Source organism: Oncorhynchus nerka, linkage group LG4 (genome assembly GCF_034236695.1).
Source record: "Oncorhynchus nerka isolate Pitt River linkage group LG4, Oner_Uvic_2.0, whole genome shotgun sequence".
In the NCBI taxonomy this organism is placed as follows: Eukaryota; Metazoa; Chordata; class Actinopteri; order Salmoniformes; family Salmonidae; genus Oncorhynchus; species Oncorhynchus nerka.
In genome coordinates this window covers 27,924,013-27,946,475 of record NC_088399.1, presented here as the reverse complement: position 1 = coordinate 27,946,475, position 22,463 = coordinate 27,924,013, and the positions used below count along the sequence as shown (strand labels likewise).

The 22,463-nt window shown below is 42.0% G+C and overlaps 1 protein-coding gene across 9 annotated transcripts in view; it reads right to left on the bottom strand.

Moving 5' to 3' along the window:
* Positions 1-19,121: 19,121 nt before the first annotated feature.
* LOC115121378 (tenascin-like) overlaps positions 19,122-22,463 on the bottom strand; it is a 42,320-nt gene continuing 38,978 nt past the window's right edge. For all 9 annotated transcript variants that reach the window (XM_029650457.2, XM_029650481.2, XM_065017421.1 and 6 more), the window contains 7 exons: positions 22,044-22,174; positions 21,793-21,925; positions 21,458-21,609; positions 21,201-21,297; positions 20,864-21,025; positions 20,508-20,671; positions 19,122-20,284 (listed from right to left, as the gene is read on the bottom strand). In XM_029650457.2, the coding sequence (XP_029506317.2) occupies positions 20,174-20,284; positions 20,508-20,671; positions 20,864-21,025; positions 21,201-21,297; positions 21,458-21,609; positions 21,793-21,925; positions 22,044-22,174 (950 nt within the window). In that variant the 3' untranslated portion in view covers positions 19,122-20,173. The remainder of the gene's footprint in view (positions 20,285-20,507; positions 20,672-20,863; positions 21,026-21,200; positions 21,298-21,457; positions 21,610-21,792; positions 21,926-22,043; positions 22,175-22,463) is intronic.

Sequence of the window (22,463 nt, the reverse complement as noted above, 5' to 3'; positions counted from 1 at the left end):
AATTAAGTACCTTACAGTGATTGCTTTCAATTAAAAAAATTGAATTTTTTTTTTAAAGAAGAAAATAGCTTCTTAGCAAAGAGCAATTTCTCAAGAGTTTCGCTAGAACTGTCTGGGAGTGATCAGAGTGGAGAGGGGAAAACTGATAACTAGCTGTTATTGGCAGCGAGGTTTGGAACTCCTTTCTTATTGGTCCATTAACTAATTTACTGCCTAGTGATGTCACCAGGCAGGCCAAAACGCCATCCCACCCAAACAGGCTGAAATTTCAGGTGGTCTTTTTAAACAGCTCTTACACTAAAAGGGCATTATCATAATTTTACAATGTCACAGTATTATTCCAACCTCATAGTGTGTAAATATAAAACACAGGAAAATTATGTTTTTGACTGCCAACTTTAAAGGTTAATTTAAAGTTCTCTTAAAAAGAATAGAGACACAAAAGCAGGCTATACATTGAGTATAGTCAAACAAACGAAATAGCATTATGTTAGGGGGTTAAGGATAAGTAAAGGATTCAGACTACTGCTTGTCTTCAAAAGCCCTGATAGAAGGATGATGTATGGGGCTTTTGGCATTACACAATACTCTGTTAATATTTGCCATACATATCTGTGGGATTGCAAACTCTCAGAATCAGATCTTTTGGAAGTCATTACGGAACAAAGTCCCTCTCCTCGTTAGCCTAGAAAGTAGCTACTGAAACCCTAACATGCCAACTGACATAGATTTCATACTTAATCCCATTGAAGTCAGCTTGGAGTGCGGACCGAGGCAGGACGATGTCAACATCTTTCTCTAATGCTTTGCTCTGTCTGTCGCTCACAGTTCACTCATGCATTGCGGTCTTTGGTCAGATCAATGAAACTGTGTGCATTGGAGTAGATAAGTCAGATACGTGTAGCCTAGGTCAGCAGAATGAACATGAACCCAATCGTCCTGACAGACAGCTTTTCTTAAACAAATAATTAAATCACTCCATATATCACTGGCAGGCTTAATGATCTACTCTCCTGTCAGTCAGAGTGATTATAAGCCTCTAACCTTCTTTTTTCTATCTTCTTCTTCTAGGAAATGGATTATTAGAGACTGTTATATCACTGCCAGTCGAAGGAGGCAGCTAATCCCCTTGCCTCCCCTCCTTGTCACCATGCTCAGATATAGACAGCCACCAAGGTGCAGACACTCACAGTCACACTCGGGGTGCATCTTAATACTCTAAAGTGGCCTCCTCTCCTCATCTCATTTATTTTATTCATGTTGGTCTAAGAGCCCAGGACAGGGAAGTGCAATATGGTGGAAACTTACTAGGAATCAGACCTGGGTTCAAATACTATTTATTGTATTTCAATTACATTCAAAAACACTTTAAAGTAAGTATTTGCCTGGCAGATATCTCAGCTTGGATGTCGGCCCACTAACTCAATCTCAACCTCAACAAGACAGAGCTGCTCTTCCTCCTGGGGAAGGCCTGCCTCTTCAAGACCTCTCCATCACGGTTAACAACTCCACGGTGTCCCCCTCCCAGATTCCTAACACCCTGTCATTCTCTGCCAACATCAAAGCAGTGACTCGCTCTTGCAGGTTCATGCTCTACAACATCCGTAGAGTACAACCCTACCTCACACAGGAAGCTCCGAAGGGCCTAATCCAGGCACTTGTCTTCTCCCATCTGGACTACTGCAACTCGCTGTTGGCTGGGCTCCCTGCTTGTGCCATCAAATCCCTGCAACTTATCCAGAACGCTGCAGCCCGCCTGGTGTTCAACCTTCCCAAGTTCTCCCATGTCACCCCGCTCCTCCGCACTCTCCACTGGCTTCCATTCGGAGCTTACATCTACTGAAAGACCATGGTACTTGCCTATGGAGCAGCAAGAGGAACTGCCCCTCCTTACCTTCAGGCTATGCTCAAACCCTACAACCCAACCCGAGCACTCTGTTCTGACACCTATGGTCTCTTGGCCCTCCTACCCCTATGAGAGTGCAACTCCAGCTCAGCCCAGTCCAAGCTCTTCTCTGTCCTGGCAACCAAATGGTGGAACCAGCTTCCCCCTGAAGCTAGGACAGCAGAGTCCTTGCCCATATTCCAAAAACATCTGAAATCTTACCTCTTCAAAGAGTATCTTAAATAACCACACAGCCCCCCCCCCATCCTCACAACCCCCCTCTCCTGTTACTAGCTCTGACTTTGGAAAAATATACTTATTATGACTGTGATACAGTATGTGGTTGTCCCACCTAGCTATCTTAAGATGAATTAACTAACTGTATGTTGCTCTGCATAAGTGTATCTGCTAAATGACTAAAATGTATATGTATTTAGATAACTATTTGGATAAGTAGTTGTAGTAGTAGCTGAATATTGGAAACGTATTTGGAAATACACTTGGAAAGTATTGGCATGTATTTCTTGAAAATACTCTAATACAGACAGTGTATTTTCAAATACAAATATTTAAATACTCATTATACTTTTGAACCCGCTTCTGTTTGTTCATAGGGGTATTTGAAATGATTTTGAAAACATGTATTTGAAAATAGTTTCAAATAGTATTTATAGGAAATTATTTGAAAATATTTTCTAATACTTGAAGTAGAAGTATATGATTCGGCTACATTATTTGAATATGGAGTATAAGGCAAGCTATAGTTGTTTACATGTATTGGACAGAGAAATGTAGGGCACGTGATGCGACTGAAATGTTGCAGCCGTGGAGAAAGCAAGAGAGGGTGGAGGAAGAGGCTTGGCTTGAAGTGCTGGGCATCTTGTTATGACATGCATTATCTGAATTAGTGCCCACAGAATTATACCTACAGAGGAGCGGCTTCTATAAAGGAACTTTGAATATCTTTGAACTTCCGAGAGTTCCATTCTAATTAAAAATATCTCTCCCTAATTTCTGAATGACGCTTGTAATGTCAGTAGGGTACAGTAGCCTATGCTTCGTAGAGGAGGGGCAGGTGGACTACACATGCACACACACTGGCAAAGATTTCCAGCTGGCAGGCAGACACTGGAATAAGTTCCTGAGTGACAAAGTGAGGGTTTTGCGTAGGTGCTTTGTTGTGTTTTTTGTGGGACTGTAAAAAAATGCATGGAACGTAAAATAACGTTATTAACCGGTTCCCATTCTTTTAAAATAATGGTTCTGTTTTGGAACAGTATAGATCACATTCATTCACGGGTTCTGATTCTGTTCCCCAGAAAATGTCCTTCTTTATTGGTTTTCGGATCTGTTCCTGAACCAGTTCCAACCCCTGATTTAAAATACAAATATTTAAATACGCATGTATTTGAACTCTGCTGGGAATTGGACTTCACTTGTCCAGTCCAATCACAATAGTGCACCAAATTAAGGAAAGGAGACAAGGATCAAGGAAGCCACTAGACGCTATTGAGACACCCACACAGTCTCTCAAGGCTTTTATTTGAGGAGTCAGGCTTTAAGCCGCTGCCATGATTAATCTTATTTCACCACCTGAGCTAAAGTGGGACACTGAAGCTGTTAAGTCAAGCCCGTGCTTAGCTAGTTAAAGGCCGGTAGACGGCTTAATGCTTTTGCTATAAGGCTCATAAGTAGGGTCAGGAGTTTCCTCCAACTCAAACATTTTTTCTGGTCAGGTCACATGGACAGGGAAAACACCTGGCCCTACTTATACTGTGAGGACTAGAAAAGAAAATAGTTGACCTCAGCTCAACCTATGCTCGACATCACATTGCTCATACCCTGACACACAGATAGCCAGCAGCCAACTCTGTAATGTCACCTGTCATAATCAACAATCATTAAAGGGGAATTAAGATGACTTTCGAGCCAAGTCACATACTGTTGGGTGCATTATGCTAGATCGACAGTCTGCCCTGTAATAGAATGAATGTTGTAAATGCTCGTTTAGAGTTAACCATTAAGCATGTAATTCGCTGACATGGTGGCTTGCCTTGGAGCAATAGATTAGATTACGTAGTGTCTGTCTGGCTGGTGCCATGATAACACACACCTTGTCTAGAATGCCAACCATTTCATATGGCAACAACCTAAGGTTATTAGAGTTGACTGAGCTTTGACGGTTGATCATTCTTGGTCGGGGCAGTAGCCTCTTGTGTAATCATGGATGGATATCAAGACAAAGAAACATCTTTGAAACATCTATCCACCGTCTTTGGATTTCTGTGAAATCAAAGCCTTCTGACGACATTTCAATTACCTCTTGAACACATTGTTTCAATGCAAAGCCTGAAAAGAGAGTGGTTTGCAGGTGATACCGAAACAAAATAATGAGACACGAGCTGTGGGGATAATTGATGCCACGTTTGAACTAGAAATCGATATAGGGGAATAACGTCATGCTTTCGAGGGGATAAAACATGTAATCCTCTGTGATGCTGTAATGTAATGCTGTCTACAGATGATAGTCTCGATCTCAAGAGACCCCGAATTTGCATTTTTTATTCACTTAAAGTGAAAGATTACGCCCCACGTGTGAGCCTGAATATCTAATTGCGAGTGACTGATGGTACAGTATAGCGGGGATCTCTCTGGTCTCTGGTAATTCAATAGGCAGTAGGCACTGTGGAAATGACAGAGATGGCATCAGCTCTGATTAGTAAGAGTCAATTGTAGTACTGTATAAAGTGTGGGTGTGTCCCCATAAATTACGTTTGTTAATGGGCCAATGCATGCATTTCACAGCAGGGCTGACCCGAGATCAATGTGTGCATTGTGAACAGGACAGATGCTTTGCTGCTGTGCTTTGGTTTTGTAACGCCTGCAGAAAACGCCTGTTTTAAGGGCCACGAAGGATTTTATTGGTTGTTTGCGGTTTGGTGAATCAAATCAAATCAAATCGTATTTATTTATAAAGCCCTTCTTACGTCAGCTGATATCTCAAAGTGCTGTACAGAAACCCAGCCTAAAACCCCAAACAGCAAGCAATGCAGTTGTAGAAGCATGGTGGCTTGGAAAAACTCTAGAAAGGCCAGAACTTAGGAAGAAACCTTGAGAGGAACCAGGCTATGAGGGGTGACCAGTCCTCTTCTGGCTGTACCGGGTGGTGATTATAACAGAACATGGCCAAGATGTTCAAATGTTCATAGATGACCAGCAGGGTCTAATAATAATCACAGTGGTTCTCAAGAGTGCAACAGGTCAGCACCTCAGGAGCAAATGTCAGTTGGCTTTCCATAGCCGACCATCCAGAGCATCTCCAACAGCTCCCGCCGTCCCCAGAGAGCTGAAAACAACAGGTCCGGGACAGGCAGTACGTCGGGTGAACAGGCCAGGGCTCCATAGCCGCAGATAGGCCTATATGCAATTATCCTAATTCATAAAGGATCTGGAATGTCTATGAGTGATATCTTACGGACATAGATCTTTATGTACCCCCAGACACAAACAAATCATCATGCTACCCATTTATGACCGAATTGAAATTGAACCAAGTACAATTTGATGATTGCATGGCGTGAAGGTTTTGGGATTTTAGTCCCCAGCTGGTTGCACGAAGTGAGTGCAGGCATGGGTTAAATTGGGATTAAGGAAGAATACTAGTTTCCACCACCCAAAACAGGTTGGCTCTCCAAGATTATTTTTAAACTGACAGTTTTATATTAAACTACCACTGTAAATCTGTTTTCTCCATCAGTATTCGGGGGATGTGATAAATACTATTTGATTTGAAAGGGGTTCCGCACCTCTACACTCCCCTACAAGTCAACTCACCATCATTACGACCAGGAATACGACTTTCCCGAAGCGGATCCTGTGTTTTGCCCACCACCCAAGACAATGGATCGGGTCCCAGCCGGCGAACCAAAACAACGAAGTGGTAAAATGGGCAGATGAAGCGGTCTTCTGGTCAGGCTCCGGGGAGACGGGCACATCGCGCACCATTCCCGACCATACTACACGCCAATGTCCAGTCTCTTGACAACAAGGTTGATGAAATCCGAGCAAGGGTAGCATTCCAGAGAGACATAAGAGACTGTAACGTTCTTTGCTTCACGGAAACATGGCTCACTCGAGACACGCTACCGGAGTCGGTACAGCCAGCTGGTTTCTTCACACATCGCGACGACAGAAACAAGCATCTTTCTGGTAAGAAGAGGGGTGGGGGGGTATGCCTTATGATTAACGAGATGTGGTGTGATCATAACAACATACAGGAACGTCTGTTCACCTGACTTAGAATTCCTCACAATTAAATGTCGGTCGCATTATCTACCAAGAGAATTCTCTTTGATTATAATCACAGCCGCATATATTCCCCCCCAAGCAGACACATTGATGGCTCTGAACGAACTTTATTTTACTCTATGTCAACTGGAAACCACATATCCTGAGACTGCATTCATTGTAGCTGGGGATTTTAACAAGACCAATCTGAAAACAAGACTCCCTAAATTCTATCAGCATATCGATTGTGCTACCAGGGCTGGTAAAACCCTGGATCATTGTTATTCTAACTTCCGCGATGCATATAAGGCCCTTCCCCGCCCTCCTTTCGGAAAAGCTGACCACGACTCCATGTTGTTGCTCCCAGCCTATAGACAGAGACTAAAACAGGAAGCTCCCGCGCTCATGTCTGTTCAACGCTGGTCCGACCAATCTGGTTGCACGCTTCAAGATTGCTTGGATCACGTGGATTGGGATATGTTCCGCATTGCGTCAAACAACATCATTGATGAATACGCTGATTCGGTGAGAAAGTTTATTAGCAAGTGCATCGGCGATGTCGTACCCACAGCAACTATTAAAACCTTCCCAAACCAGAAACCGTGGATTGATGGCAGCATTCGAGCGAAACTGAAAGCGCGAACCACTGCTTTTAACCAGGGCTACGTGGCCGGAAACATGACAGAATACAAACAGTGTAGCTATTCCCTCCGCAATGCAACCAAACAAGCTAAGCGTCAGTATAGAGATAAAGTAGAGTCACAATTCAACGGCTCAGACACAAGAGGTATGTGGCAGGGTCTACAGTCAATCACGGATTACAAAAAGAAAACCAGCCCCGTCGCGGACCAGGATTGTCACGTTCTGACCTTAGTTATTTTGTTATGTCTTTGTTTTAGGTTGGTCAGGGCGTGAGTTGGGGTGGGTTATCTATGTTCGTTTTTCTATGTTGTGTTTTGCGTTTGGCCTGGTATGGTATGGTTCTCAATCAGAGGCAGGTGTCGTTAGTTGTCTCTGATTGAGAATCATACTTAGGTAGCCTTTTCCCACCTGTGTTTCGTGGGTGATTGTTTCCTGTCTTTGTGTATGTCACCAGACAGTTTTGTTTTGTTTCGTGTCATTCTCTTTGTTATTTTTGTTTCAGTGTTCTGTGTTTAATAAATTCATCATGAACACATACCACGCTGCGCATTGGTCCTCCGATCCTTCATACTCCTCAGACGAGGACGACGAACGTTACAAGGATGTCTTGCTCCCAGACAGACTAAACAACTTCTTTGCTTGCTTTGAAGACAATACAGTGCCACTGACACGGTCTGCTACCAAAACCTGCGGACTCTCCTTCACTGCAGCCGACGTGAATAAAACATTTAAACGTATTAACCCTCGCAAGGCTGCAGGCCCAGACGGCATCCCCAGCCACGTCCTCAGAGCATGCGTAGACCAGCTGGCTGGTGTGTTTACGGACATATTCAATCAATCCTTATCCTAGTCTGCTGTTCCCACATGTTTCAAGAGGGCCAGCATTGTTCCTGTTCCCAAGAAAGCTAAGGTAGCTGAGCTAAAAGACTACCGCCCCGTAGCACTCACTTCCGTCACCATGAAGTGCTTTGAGAAACGAGTCAAGGACCATATCACCTCCACCCTACCTGACACCCTAGACCCACTCCAATTTGCTTACCGCCCCAATAGCTCCACAGACGGTGCAATCGCAACCACACTACACACTGCCCTAACCCATCTGGACAAGAGGAATACCTATGTGAGAATGCTGTTGTTCAACTACAGCTCAGCATTTAACACCATAGTACCCTCCAAACTCATCATCAGACTCATCGCCCTGGTCTCGACCCGGCCCTGTGCAACTGGGTACTGGACTTCCTGACGGCCGCCCCCAGGTGGTGAGGGTAGGTAACAACATCTCCACCCCGCTAATCCTCAACACTGGTGCCCCACAAGGGTGCGTTCTGAGCCCTCTCCTGTACTCCCTGTTCACCCACGACTGCGTGGCCATGCACGCCTCCAACTCAATCATCAAGTTTGCAGACGACACTACAGTGGTTGGCTTGATTACCAACAACGACGAGACGGCCTACAGGGAGGAAGTGAGGGCCCTCGGAGTGTGGTGTCAGGAAAATAACATCACACTCAACGTCAACAAAACAAAGGAGATGATCGTGGACTTCAGGAAACAGCAGAGGGAGCACCCCCTATCCACATCGACTGGACAGTAGTGGAGAGGGTAGTAAGTTTTAAGTTCCTGGGCGTACACATCATGGACAAACTGAATTGGTCCACCCACACAGACAGCGTGGTGAAGAAGGCGCAGCAGCGCCTCTTCAACCTCAGGAGGCTGAAGAAATTTGGCTTGTCACCAAAAGCACTCACAAACTTCTACAGATGAACAAGCGAGAGCATCCTGTCGGGCTGTATCACCGCCTGGTACGGCAACTGCTCCGCCCACAACCGTAAGGTTCTCCAGAGGGTAGTGAGGTCTGCACAACGCATCACCGGGGGCAAACTACCTGCCCTCCAGGGCACCTACACCACCTAATGTCACAAGAAGGCCATAAAGATCATCAAGGACAACAACCACCCGAGCCACTGCCTGTTCACTCCGCTATCATCCAGAAGGCGAGGTCAGTTCAGATGCATCAAAGCAGGGACCAAGAGACTGAAAAACAGCTTCTTTCTCAAGGCCATCAAACTGTTAAACAGCAACCATTAACATTGAGTGGCTGCTGTCAACATACTGACTCAACAAAATATTGGAAAAATTGATGTAAAACAATGCCAATGCCATGTTTACATACCCTACATTACTCTTCTAATATGTATATACTGTACTCTACACCATCTACTGCATCTTGATTTTACAAGACCATGGTGCTTGCCTACGGAGCTGTGAGGGGAACGGCACCTCAGTACCTCCAGGCTCTGATCAGGCCCTACACCCAAACAAGGGCACTGCGTTCATCCACCCTACCACTGAGGAAGTACAGTTCCCGCTCAGCCCAGTCAAAACTGTTCGCTGCTCTGGCCCCCCAATGGTGGAACAAACTCCCTCACGACGCCAGGACAGCGGAGTCAATCACCACCTTCCGGAGACACCTGAAACCCCACCTCTTTAAGGAATACCTAGGATAGGATAAAGTAATCCTTCTCACCCCCCTTAAAAGACTTAGATGCACTATTGTAAAGTGGCTGTTCCACTGGATGTCATAAGGTGAAAGCACCAATTTGTAAGTCGCTCTGGATAAGAGCGTCTGCTAAATGACTTAAATGTAAATGTAATCTTGCCATCTTTATGTAATACATGTATCACTAGCCACTTTAAACAATGCCACTTATTTTTTATTTGATTTTATTTTATTTTTTATTTCACCTTTATTTAACCAGGTAGGCTAGTTGAGAACAAGTTCTCATTTGCAACTGCGACCTGGCCAAGATAAAGCATAGCAGTGTGAACAGACAACACAGAGTTACACCTGGAGTAAACAATTAACAAGTCAATAACACAGTAGAAAAAAAGGGGAGTCTATATACATTGTGTGCAAAATGTTTACATACACTACATTACTCATCTCATATGTATATACTGTACTCGATACCATCTACTGCATCTTGCCTATGCCGTTCTGTACCATCACTCATTCATATATCTTTATGTACATATTCTTCATCCCTTTACACTTGGTAGTTGTTGTGAATTGTTAGGTTAGATTACTCGTTGGTTATTACTGCATTGTCGGAACTAGAAGCACAAGTATTTCGCTACACTCGCATTAACATCTGCTAACCATGTGTATGTGACAAATAACATTTGATTTGATTTGATTTGAAGTTGGCACATCAGCATTGCCGACTTCAGACAAGTCCCGTGGGGCTTGTGGGGGTCGTAGAGCAAAACAGAGAACACCATCGTGTTCATGAGAGTCTCATCTTTCCATAGAGTGAGACCAATTTTCGGGATGTCTCATGGTCTGTCAAACACCGCTGTAGCTTGGATGCGGTGAATTGAGATGCAGCTCATGCAAATAACCAGATACTGTATCTCTAGCTTCAACTGACTTCTTTTGAAGGAGAGTTTTTTTATTGTCTTACTTAGATTGACTTACTGGTACCTCAACAGACTCTTAAGGATAATATGAACTGAATTGACAAAGACTAGGATAACTTATGTGTTGTACATCTTTCCTTCAATGCCAGTTGGTACTTAACAGTAAACGGTATGTGTTCAAACAACAATATCCATGTGTAAATTGACCGCCTAAAGGCATCTTTGCACTGAGATGAACCTTACAAAATAGCGTGTTCAGTCTCTGTACCACCTCAACCCCTGATGTGGCACACAGCAATGGACCAACAGTGTAAATAGAAACCTCTAGACACAGCACTTACTGAAGTGTGTTCTAACAAATATTGCATGTTAAACATAATGAACATTTTCTCAATGCACATTAACTTTCATATTGTAGTGAACCCTATATGGTCTGGAGACAACTATAACCACAGTTTAACTCACTGAATACACTCTCCACCTAACTAAAGCATGCTGCCCTGATGTCCCAGTCCCCCCATGGCACTCGTCAAAATTGGACACATCACCGGTATGACATTCGATCAGATCTAAACTTAGCAGTCATAACACAGATTGAGATTTTTTTTAAAATTGTGCTCCAGCAGGGCCTCTGAGGACCTGACTCCTGCGTCTGAGTACCCAGGGATTCATTGTGATGTTAATCTACTTTTATCCAGTAGGATCCTAAAATAAACCTGCTGCTCTGAATGAGCTTTCATTCCTCTTTGCCTGCCTCTCTCTCCTAGAGCCCATGCTGCAGAAGCTTTGGGGCTGACCGAGTCTGTTATGTCACAGCTAAAGCTAAAGTCATACTAGAGAGGAAGAGGGAGGGGAAGAGTGAGAGAGAGAAATGATGACCCAAAGTACCATAAATGGGTTCTTATTTTGAAAATGGTTTAAAATGTTGTCTTAGAAACAATGACCGTCATGACTTAAATAAAACGTAAAATAAAATGATTAATTAGCCATTTAATTATGTTCCTGTCCCACCCTTCCTTGCTACCCAAGAGTAGTAAAGCCCCCTTTACTGGCTCAAATAGCCGACCAATCAGCCTGTTAACTTTAGTAAACTTTAGTTAACCTTAGTAAACTTTTGGAAAAAATTGTGTTTGACCAGATACAATGCTATTTTACAGTAAACTAATTGACAACAGACTTTCAGCACGCTTATAGTGTGCACAGCACTTACACAAATGACTGATAAATGGCTGAGAGAAATTGATGATAAAAAGATTGTGGGGGCTGTTTTGTTAGACTTCATTGCGGCTTTTGACATTATCGATCATAGTCTGGTGCTTGAAAAATGTATGTGTTATGGCTTTACACCCCCTGCTATACTGTGAATAAAGAGTTACCTGTCTAACAGAACACACAGGGTGTTCTTTAATGGAAGCCTCTCTAACATAATCCTGGTAGGATCAGGAATCCTCCTGGGCAGCTGTCTAGGCCCACTACTTTTTTCAATCTTTACTAACGACTTTGAGTAAAGCCCGTGTGTATGCGGATGACTCTTAACAAAGAACTGCAGTTAGTTTCATAATGGGTGGCAAGGAATAAGTTATTTCAAAAACCAAAAGCATTGTATTTGGGACAAATCATTCACTAAACCCTAAACCTCAACTAAATCTTTTAATGAATAATGTGGAAATTGAGCAAGTTGAGGTGACTAAACTGCTTGGAGTAACCTTGGATTGTAAATTGTTATGGTCATAACATATTGATACAATAGTAGCTAAGATGGGGAGAAGTCTGTCCATAATAAAGCATTGCTCTGCCTCATGTTCAGTCATATGGTCAGGTGCCACAAAGAAGGAAAAGTACACTGAGAGCTAACATTAATGATATGCATGTCAATCTCTCATGGCTCAAAGTGGAAGAGAGATGGACTTCATCAGTACTTGTTTTTGTAAGAAGTGTTGACAAGCTGAATGTACTTAGCTGTCTGTTTAAACTACTAGCACTCAGCTCGGACACCCATGCATACCCCACAAGACATGCCTACAGAGGTCTCTTCACGATCCCCAGAACAGACTATGGGAGGCGCATAGGACTACATAGAGCCATGACTACATGGAACTCTATTCCACATCAGGTAACTGATGCAAGCAGTAGAATCAGATTTATAAAACAGGTAAAATACACCTTATGGAACAGCTGGGACTTTGAAGAGACACATACACAGGTATAGCCACACGTATAAGCACACAAGCGCTAACACACGCACTCTACACACACGTGCATTGTAATATTGTTGTACTGTATGGTGGTATTATACATTTTGTATTGTAGATATGTAGATATGTAGTGGTGTAATAATGTTATATGATGTACTGTTTTATCTTTTGTTTTATATGTAATGTAAGTGCCTTAATGTGTTTGGAACCCAGGAAGAGTAGCTGCTGCCTCGACAGTGGCTAATGGGGATCCCTAAGAAATATAAATACAAATACAAACCTGGCCCTATAGTGCCTGGGCACAAATTGCTCCTTTCCACTTAAAGGAACAATAGCAACAAAACTCCATACATTTGATCAAATCCTGAGCAATTAACTAAATGAGCAGCATCTTTTATCTCATAAGACAGCCCCTATGACCATTAGAGGGGATAATTCATGCTGTTGATAGGTGTGTGTGTGTACGTGGGGGATCACTGACTGTCACACCCTGACCATAGTTTGCTTTGTATGTTCTATGTTTTGTTTGGTCAGGGTGTGATCTGAGTGGGCATTCTATGTTGGATGTCTTGTTTGTCTGTTTCTGTGTTTGAGCCTGATATGGTTCTCAATCAGAGGCAGGTGTTAGTCATTGTCTCTGATTGGGAGCCATATTTAGGTAGCCTGTTTTGTGTTGGGTTTTGTGGGTGAATGTTCCTGTCTTTGTGTTTGTTACACCAGATAGGGCTGTTTTCGGTTTTTCACGTTTCTTGTTTTTGTATATTGTTCTATTTTCATCTTTATTAAAGATGTATCTAAATAACCACGCTGCGTTTTGGTCCGCCTCTCCTTCCCAGGAAGAATTCCGTGACACTGACACTCTCAGTCACCCTGATCAGGCGAGGCCTACTCTCATTTTCTTACCCATAATTACAAGCACACATTCGTTAAATACATCCATCGTAAATCTACAAGATGTCAGTAGAGGTGATCCGGGGGCATACATTCGCAATTACAATCCTGCCAAATATTCCCCGTAGCCCTTTGTGTCTTGCGGGCAATTTGTCTCATGTTATCGATTCTTAAGTATGGGAATAGAAAAGCCTCTATGATTAGAAAGATACTGATAATCACATATTGTTCATGTAAAATGTAATATCCTAGCATGTAGCTGGATCATCTTTCACCTATGTCGGCCTATTGACTGCGTTATTACTGCACTAATGGGTTGTAAAACACTTGAACCGTCACAAATAACCTTGACTATACAGCTCCCAGAGACCTCTTCAAATACACCTCCCCCTCATCTGTTGTCTGCTTCTGGTTTGACCAGGATCTTTGGGTTGAACATGGGCTCCATCCAATAACATAATTGGGCTGATCATTCTTGGCAGAGAAACGTGAGTGAACAAGTGAGTTCTTAGAAGGCAAATAGTGAGTTCCTTGAAGACAATCATTTGCAACTGGATCCCCAGGCTCAGACTTGTTCAGTCTGTATGCCCAACCCGGTCATCTTTTTGCATATTCTTTATAATTTCAGATGTAATGGATATAGCCATTAAGATTGGGAGATTGAGCTTTGGCTTCAGTTTCAACCTGGCCTGTCTTGCTCTTTCTGGAAGGGGCATGCGTGTTCTATACAAACACACCTTTTTAAGCCTTTAGGGCCTTCACATGAACAATTCAGTTCAAAAAACGATGGGATGAAGCATGAAATGGAGCATCCCCTGTGTTATTTACAGAGATGTATTTTTTCTATGACAATTCTCTTACGGTAGTGTGGAAAGCGTGGAAGCACAGTGACAAGCCTGTGTCAGATGGTTTAGATATGTCGGGCCACAGTGTCAGGGACTCTGCACTGTGAAAGTACAGCCAATTCAAATATAACACAGACATTATAACAAACTCTTGGGAAAAGATTTCCTTGAAAAACGGGATTAATAGCAATCCAATTGGTACCACTGAGGCTAAATAGCATGGTGAATGTAAACAGGTTCCCTCCGGATGTACTCTAACCTTTGCACAATGTGGACTAATACCATGTGGAAATGTGAAACTATTTCTTCATTGCCCATTTGATTCAATAGGGTAGGCCTAAATAACGAAAGTCAAATAGGACTAATAAAGGGAATATATATCTGGTAATACATAGCGTTGATGAATTTGCATACAGAGTAGTTCACCACCAATGAGAATGTCATCACTAATTTGTTTTTATGCAGTACGGAAATTGAATTTTTTTCATAATTAAATTTAAGACACATGCTAATACATTCGTTATTAAATGACTCATATGACATGGGAAAATAGAACAAAATACCAGATGCGGAAACTGGGCTTTCTGAAAAAGCACCACATTACATCCTTAGGAACAGCTTGTCTATCATTTTGGCAGCTATTTAATAATGACATAAAGCTGAGCAAACATTGACTGGAACAATGCACAGCAATGCCATGACGGTTCCATGAAACATTTTGAACACCCAAAGTATATATTATGTTATATAACATCTTGGGGAGTAAGCAAAGTGACTTTCAGAGTGAGTCTACCTCTATGGGGCCTCACTCTGAGAGTGACCTGAGTATAACCTTATGGAGGTTGCCACACACATACACTTTGTTTCGGGGAATATTGGACAGATCTGAAATGACACCTTATTCCCCATATAGTACACTATCTTTGACCATTGTATTTGACCTTTATTTTGACAGGAAGTCAATGCTGAGACCAAGGTCTCTTTTCCAGATGAGCCCTGCATAGCACCACAATACACATCAACATAAAATAAACACATCAAACTACACATTCACATTCATATGCACATTAAAATACACTTTATCATACACAACAATACACGAAAAGCTAAACACAATGATAAAAAACAGACACATTCTTCAGTAAAAAGGTCCCCTAACAACCATCTGAAATGCCCTAGAGGCTCAAATTCCTCCAATTTTAAAGTGCATTGGAGATCATTCCACATGTAAGGTGTTACTAAGCTAACATATGGAATTGTTTGAAGATGGTCCTACCATAGATTATTTAGCTATTTGGTTTAGAATTGTAGGACCCCTTTAGGTATATATATATATTTTATATATATATATAAAATATATTTAGAAATGATTTGATAAAATATTGAATTTGGCCTGTAATATTTACTATTGCCCATAGTAACACATTCATAAATGGCTAAAAATACAGTAAAATATATACATCAGAAGGAATAAGTATCGGAAGTGTCTGTCCTATATCTCGGAGATATACACCCCCAAAGCCTATTCCTCTATTGGCCGCCTTTCCTTCCAGCTCTCTGCTGCCAATGACTGGAACGAACTGCAAAAATCACTGAAGCTGGAGACTCATATCTCCCTCACTAACTTTAAGCACCAGCTGTCAGAGCAGCTCACAGATCACTGCATAGATGTGCAGAAGATGAGTGTGCAAGTAGGATACTGTGGTGCAAAGGAGCAAAATAAATAACAGTATGGTGATGTTGGAGTTGGATGGGCTATTTACAGATGGGCTATGTTTGCAAGTAGGATACTGGGGTGCAAAGGAGCAAAATAAATAACAGTATGGTGATGATGGAGTTGGATGGGCTATTTACAGATGGGCTATGTACATCTATCACTCCAGTGTTTACTTGTAAATAGCCCATCCAACTCCATCATCACCATACTGTTATTTATTTTGCTCCTTTGCACCCCAGTATCCTACTTGCACACATAGCCCATCTGTAAATAGCCCATCCAACTCCATCATCACCATACTGTTATTTATTTTGCTCCTTTGCACCCCAGTATCCTACTTGCACACATAGCCCATCTGTAAATAGCCCATCCAACTCCAACATCACCATACTGTTATTTATTTTGCTCCTTTGCACCACAGTATCCTACTTGCACACTCATCTTCTGCACATCTATCACTCCAGTGTTTACTTGCTATATTGTAATTATTTCACCACTACGGCCTATTTATTACCTTACCTCCCTTATCCTACCTCATTTTCACACACTGTATATAGACTTTTTCTATTTTATTATTGACTGTATGTTTGTTTATTCCAAGTGTAACTCTGTGTTGTTGTTTATGTTGCACTGCTTTGCTTTATCTTGGCCAGGTCGCAGTTGTAAATGAGAACTTGTTCTCAACTAGCCTACCTGGTTAAATAAAGGTGAAATAAAAAATAAAAGAAAATATATATACATATATATTGATATGCACTACTGTTCAAAAGCTTGGGGTCGCTTAGAAATGTCCTTGTTTTTGAAAGAAAAGCAATTTTTTTGTCCATTAAAATAACATCAAAATTGATCAGAAATACAGTGTAGACATTGTTAATGTTGTAAATTACTATTGTAGCTGGAAGCGGCTGATTTCTTACGGAATATCAACATAGGCGTACAGAGGCCCATTATCAGCCACCATCACTCCAGTACACACAAAGCCTAATTGATCATTGACCCTTTTGCAATTATGTTAGCACAGCTGAAAATTGTTGTTCTGCTTAAAGAATCAATAAAACTGGCTTTCTTTAGACTAATTGAGTATCTGGAGCATCAGCATTTGTGGGTTCGATTACAGGCTCAAAATGGCCAGAAACAAAGAACTTTCTTCTGAAACTCATGTCTATGCTTGTTCAGAGAAATGAAGGCCATTCCAAGCTAGGAATTGCCAAGAAACTGAAGATCTTGTACAACACTGTTTACTACTCCCTTCACAGAACAGCGCAAACTGGCCCTAACCAGAATAGAAAAAGGAGTGGAAGGACACGGTGCACAACTGAGCAAGAGGACAAGTACATTAGAGTGTCTAGTTTGAGAAACAGATGCCTCACAATTCTTCAACTGGCAGCTTCTTTAAATAGTACCCGTAAAGTACCAGTCTCAATGTCAACAGTGAAGAGGCGACTCCGGGATGCTGGCCTTCTAGGCAGACTTCATCTGTCCAGTGTCTGTGTTCTTTTGCCCATTTTATCTTATTGGCCAGTCTGAGATATGGATTTTTCTTTGCAACTCTGCCTAGAAGGCCAGCATTCCAGAGTCGACTCTTCAAATTATTATTATTATATACTCAACACTTGTCGGCATGAACCCAGCTGCTCTCAGTCAGATTCCACCACAGATACAAAGGAAGCTGTTAGAACTTGTCTAGTGTGAGAGAATTGAAATGTCCTTGGCAAAGAACTGACCTTCCGAGGAATGAATGGCATCCACCAGTACCCAGAATCTGGACCAAAAATAGGATGTGATGAAGGAACATATCCAACTGTAGAATTATTGACATACAGTACATTATCCATTAAATATCCATTAATTTGTCAACTAACATGCCGGTATTTGGTCTACTGAACTTGTTGACCTGAACTTGTTGACCCTATTTATCTGCGACCATAGAGATGTTCTATTTCATCATTGTGTGACAATGTATGATATATGTGTCTAACTGTTCATTATGTTGCGTAATAATATTTTTGTTCTATTCTAATGTGTATTTGCCGATGGGGTGGGAGGTAACTATGCATTGCCCTATAAATTAAATGGACAATAATGTATTCAGTACATGCAATCAGGTAAAGTCTCTATAAGATGTCCCAGTGGAAATCTCCTGCAACTCAAGTTCATATGTTATGAATACAGACAGATTAAATAAGAATTTCCTTAAACCCCTCAAGTAGGATTTGAACTCATCAATCAAAACACTGCAATACAGTACATTTCATGTAATGGATTAAAAAGGCAGACAAATAAACTTGATCAAAAAGCTGATTTCATCCAGGCCTAGTTATGAAATATTATTGTTCTGTATTACTGTTTAGTAATATTATCATCCAATCATGGCATTACCGAAAGGGAATGCTTGCCTGTGGGCTGGATGTTAGTTTGTGTGCTACATGTACATGGTATATGATGAATGCTCACAATATCAACCAGGGACTTTTCAGTAAACACAGCCTTATAGTCTTTGCAACTATTTCACACCATGTTTTTCTTCACCTACATTACTGTCATAAATTGATGCCTGCGTCAGATGTATTTTTTCTATTCTGTATGGGTCAACATGAAAGTGACCGGGCTGCCGTTATGTAGTTTTTCAAATTAAGTCATGGGCCTTTAAGCCTTTAACATGAGGAGATAGGGATACATGAGTGATTCTTCTGACTTGACCTGTAGAACCACATGATCCCAGACCAGGCTGGCTCCCCTAGCTATCTATCTGCTGCTCTACATTCTTCACTGCTTTCACATGTCCCCCTTACCAAAATATCAATATTTGATATTATCACTCTGTAGGTACATGATACCACAGCATATTTAATCCTTTTGAATTTAGCTTACTTTTTTATTGTTTACCCTAGATTACAAAAATACCACATTAAAGAGCCACTTTTACAGAAGTAGTCTAGTAAGTTGATGTGTATTATTGTTTGTTGAATACTTTTGCTATTTTAGGCTTATTTTATAATGAGTATTTCTGTTTTTGAATTTGGTGCTCTGCTATTTCACTGGATGTTGGCCAGGTGGGACGCTAGTGTCCCACGTACCCTAGTGAGGTTAATATGCTCTCAATCTGTGTGATGCATACTGATGAGTACTTTTCTCATGGTTAAGGCATGAACACTCAACACTGCCATCTGCTGTTGAAAGGAAACTTTTACGTAAAGATACAGGTATGTTTGACATTGGCAGCAAGAAAAATGCTGACACCTTTTAACAAAGTATATTTTATTGTATTGAGGGTTTCATATAGACATCTTTTTTTTATTCAGTTGAAAAAAAATGTCAGACATAATTTAAACCGGTATTCAATGATGTCAGTGGTTAAAATCACTACCATAATCTTCTCAAGAATAGTTTTCCTGCTTTGTTGTATTTGTGGACATACTGTTAATGAATTCCAATAGGTTTAAATAATATAAAATTATATTTGAAATATCAATCACTCAATATGAAACAAACGATACCCAGTTTAGTCAGTCCTGCCCTCAGGTCTGTACAAGGAAACTATTTTTTTGTATTTTTTTTCATTCATCCCCCTTTGATCCAGTCCCAAAATGTTTTGCAGGTCAGCAGGCAAGGTTCCAAGACATTGGACTTTCAAGAGGCAAAGTGTCACTTGTCACATCATCATAATGATGCGTTTGGCATCATACGGTGCGTTTTACATCATTATGCTGATGTGGCAAGTGACACTTTGCTTCTTGAAAGTCCAGTATCTTGAAAACGTATCTGCTGACATGCAAAACATTGTAGGACTGTATCAACAGTGGACAAAAATATCGTTTTTGAGTGGAATTTTCCTTTAACCTCGATAGCTTTATTTCCCTGTCCCTCAACGTCTGGGGAGACTGAGGGATGTGGCATAAAGACACGTTATTATTTCCATGTGCCTAGTTGAAAAGCTTAACGGTGCTCATACAGTTTTTTTTATCGACTGCCAGAAAGAGAGCTTAACAGTGTGGGAGAATAGAACATAAGAGCGAGAGTGAAACTTACAGTAGGACTCTTTTTACCCTCACCATAAAAATAAGTGTAACCGAAATCTCCATTCATTGTTTCACATTTCATAATCAAACTGCCTTATTCTTAATTGGCATATTCAAATATCTTTGGACATAATATAAGGAGCCATATTTGGCTTGAGCATTCTCCAATGAACGCAAACAATCAAACAAATCAAACACACAAAAGTGCCTATTCTGACCATTCCAAACCCTCCACCACATATCTTCACAATATAACCATGTACAGGTATTAAGTCTATGATCTTTTCCGTCGGCTTTCAACGTTTCTGAAGTTGACGGGTCTAATCTTCATCTCGACGAACTGGATTGAATGCTCGTGTCCCTTCCAATGGAACCAGTTGATACCCTGGAAAAAAGTATACTTTTTTTAACATGTTTACATTTGACACTTTATATACATTTTATATTTCAAAATATGTGTGCATGTGTAATAAATAATACATGTAATAATCTTGTTTCATACTCTGACAAGAATATAATATACGCACACGTACAAACACACACATACACACACACACTTTGTGATAGCAGAAAGGAAGTCAATACATTGTAGGCCACACTTTTTGTACCTTGCTGTGACTATTGTCACCATATTTTCCCATGAGGTTGACACGATGGCAGTTCTTGTACCAGAAGGCACCCTTATAGGACAGTGCACAGTTGGTTACTGCAATGTCGTTGTCATTGTCGTACGTGGAGAAGGGCCGACCATGGTGATAGGTCATAGAGTCACCTAGGAAACAAGAAAAACACATTGACTGGTGAGAAGAAATATGGATAGTTCAATCACAGTTATATTGTGTCTTTTATTGTAATTTTTGTTTTTTATTGGTATATTTCAATGGAATTTTAATCAAGTTAGATCTGACTAGATTTTCTATGCAGGAGCACTAATAAACACAGCTATTATTATAATTGTCCTTACCTGCTGTGCCGCTATATCTTCCTAAGTATATCTTGTAGCGGCTACGTGGCTCTGTGATGGTGAACTTGTCATACTGAGCGTAGACCGACTTCCCGTTGTCCCTCAGGTCCACACGCAGCTCGTACTGGCCTGATGCCGTCATCTTGTGGAGGTTGGCCAGACCTGAAACGACAGGAAATGACATCACAGTGCCATTCCTGTTTCCTATGGCTCAATTGGTTGGAGCATGGTGATGCAACCCCATGATTGTGGTTTGACTTCCGCATTGGCCACAAATACTGAATGAAGGGAGAAAATAAAATACAAATAAAGGAAGGGTGGAGAGATGTGGACTCACCAAACCAGAATTCATCATTCATGTCCCCAAAGCCACCGGTGTAATTCTTCCAGTTCCTGAAGAACTCCAGATTTCCATTCTGGCGCCTCAGTAACACCTGTAAAGAGAGTTGACAGAACCTGTCATATACAAGCCCTGAAGCCAAACCTTCAGTGTTATCACAAACATGTAAAGGTCAATCCAATCAAACCTGGAGTTTAAACTTTGTGTGTGTGCGCGTGTGCGTGTGTGAGCACGCGCGTGTGTGTGTTCTTCACCATCCATCCTCCTCCGTCCGTGGTCATGTCACAGTAGACCTGGATGGGCTGGCTCTCGTCCCCTCCCAGGTAGATGTTGTAGGTGCCAGAGATCGTGTCTCCATTCAGCAGAGCCTGCGAGCAGTCCTTAGGGTATCTGTATAATCCTCCAACTATACACACACACACACACACACACACACACACACACACACACACACACACACACACACACACACACACACACACACACACATCAAGAACAGTGCACTACATAGGAAATAGAGCATCACTTGAGATCTGCCCATTGTAAAGCTGTGAGGGGAAGGAGGTGGTGCGTGTAGCAGTCTACTTACTGGTGGTGAAGACATTGGTGACGTGGCGGCTCCGCTGGGCTCCAGCGATGGCCTGTAGCCTGACGCTGTACTCTGAAGAGCCACTCAACTCACTCATGCTGTACGATGTGGCTGTAGGGCTCAGGACAACTTCCTGTATTCAAATCAAATCAATCTTTATTCATAATGTAAAGCACTTTGGAAAATGTAGCTGTAAAATAGCCATTGATGATCGATAGTGGGGGCCAGTGTGCGGACTCATAAACCCGTACCCGGACTGTGCCGTCGGGTGAGGTGAAGGTGAGGATGTATCCGGTGATGGCGGCACGCGGAGGCTTCCAGGTGAGAGTGGCACCGTCTGTCTGGACATTAGTGGCCGCCAGGTCACGAGGAGAATCCACATCTACAGACACAAACAGGAAAGTGGAAGGATCACATGTTAAACGTGTTAAATAATGATATCACAGGTCCTCCCGGGTGGCGCAGTGGTTAAGGGCGCTGTACTGCAGCGCCAGCTGTGCCACCAGAGACTCTGGGTTCGTGCTCTGTCGCAACCGGCCGCGACCTGGCGAGGTCCGTGGGGTTGGCCGGTAGGGATATCCTTGACTCATCGCGCACCAGTGACTCCTGTGGCGGGCCGGGCGTAGTGCACGCTAACCAAGGTAGCCAGGTGCACTGTGTTTCCTCCGACA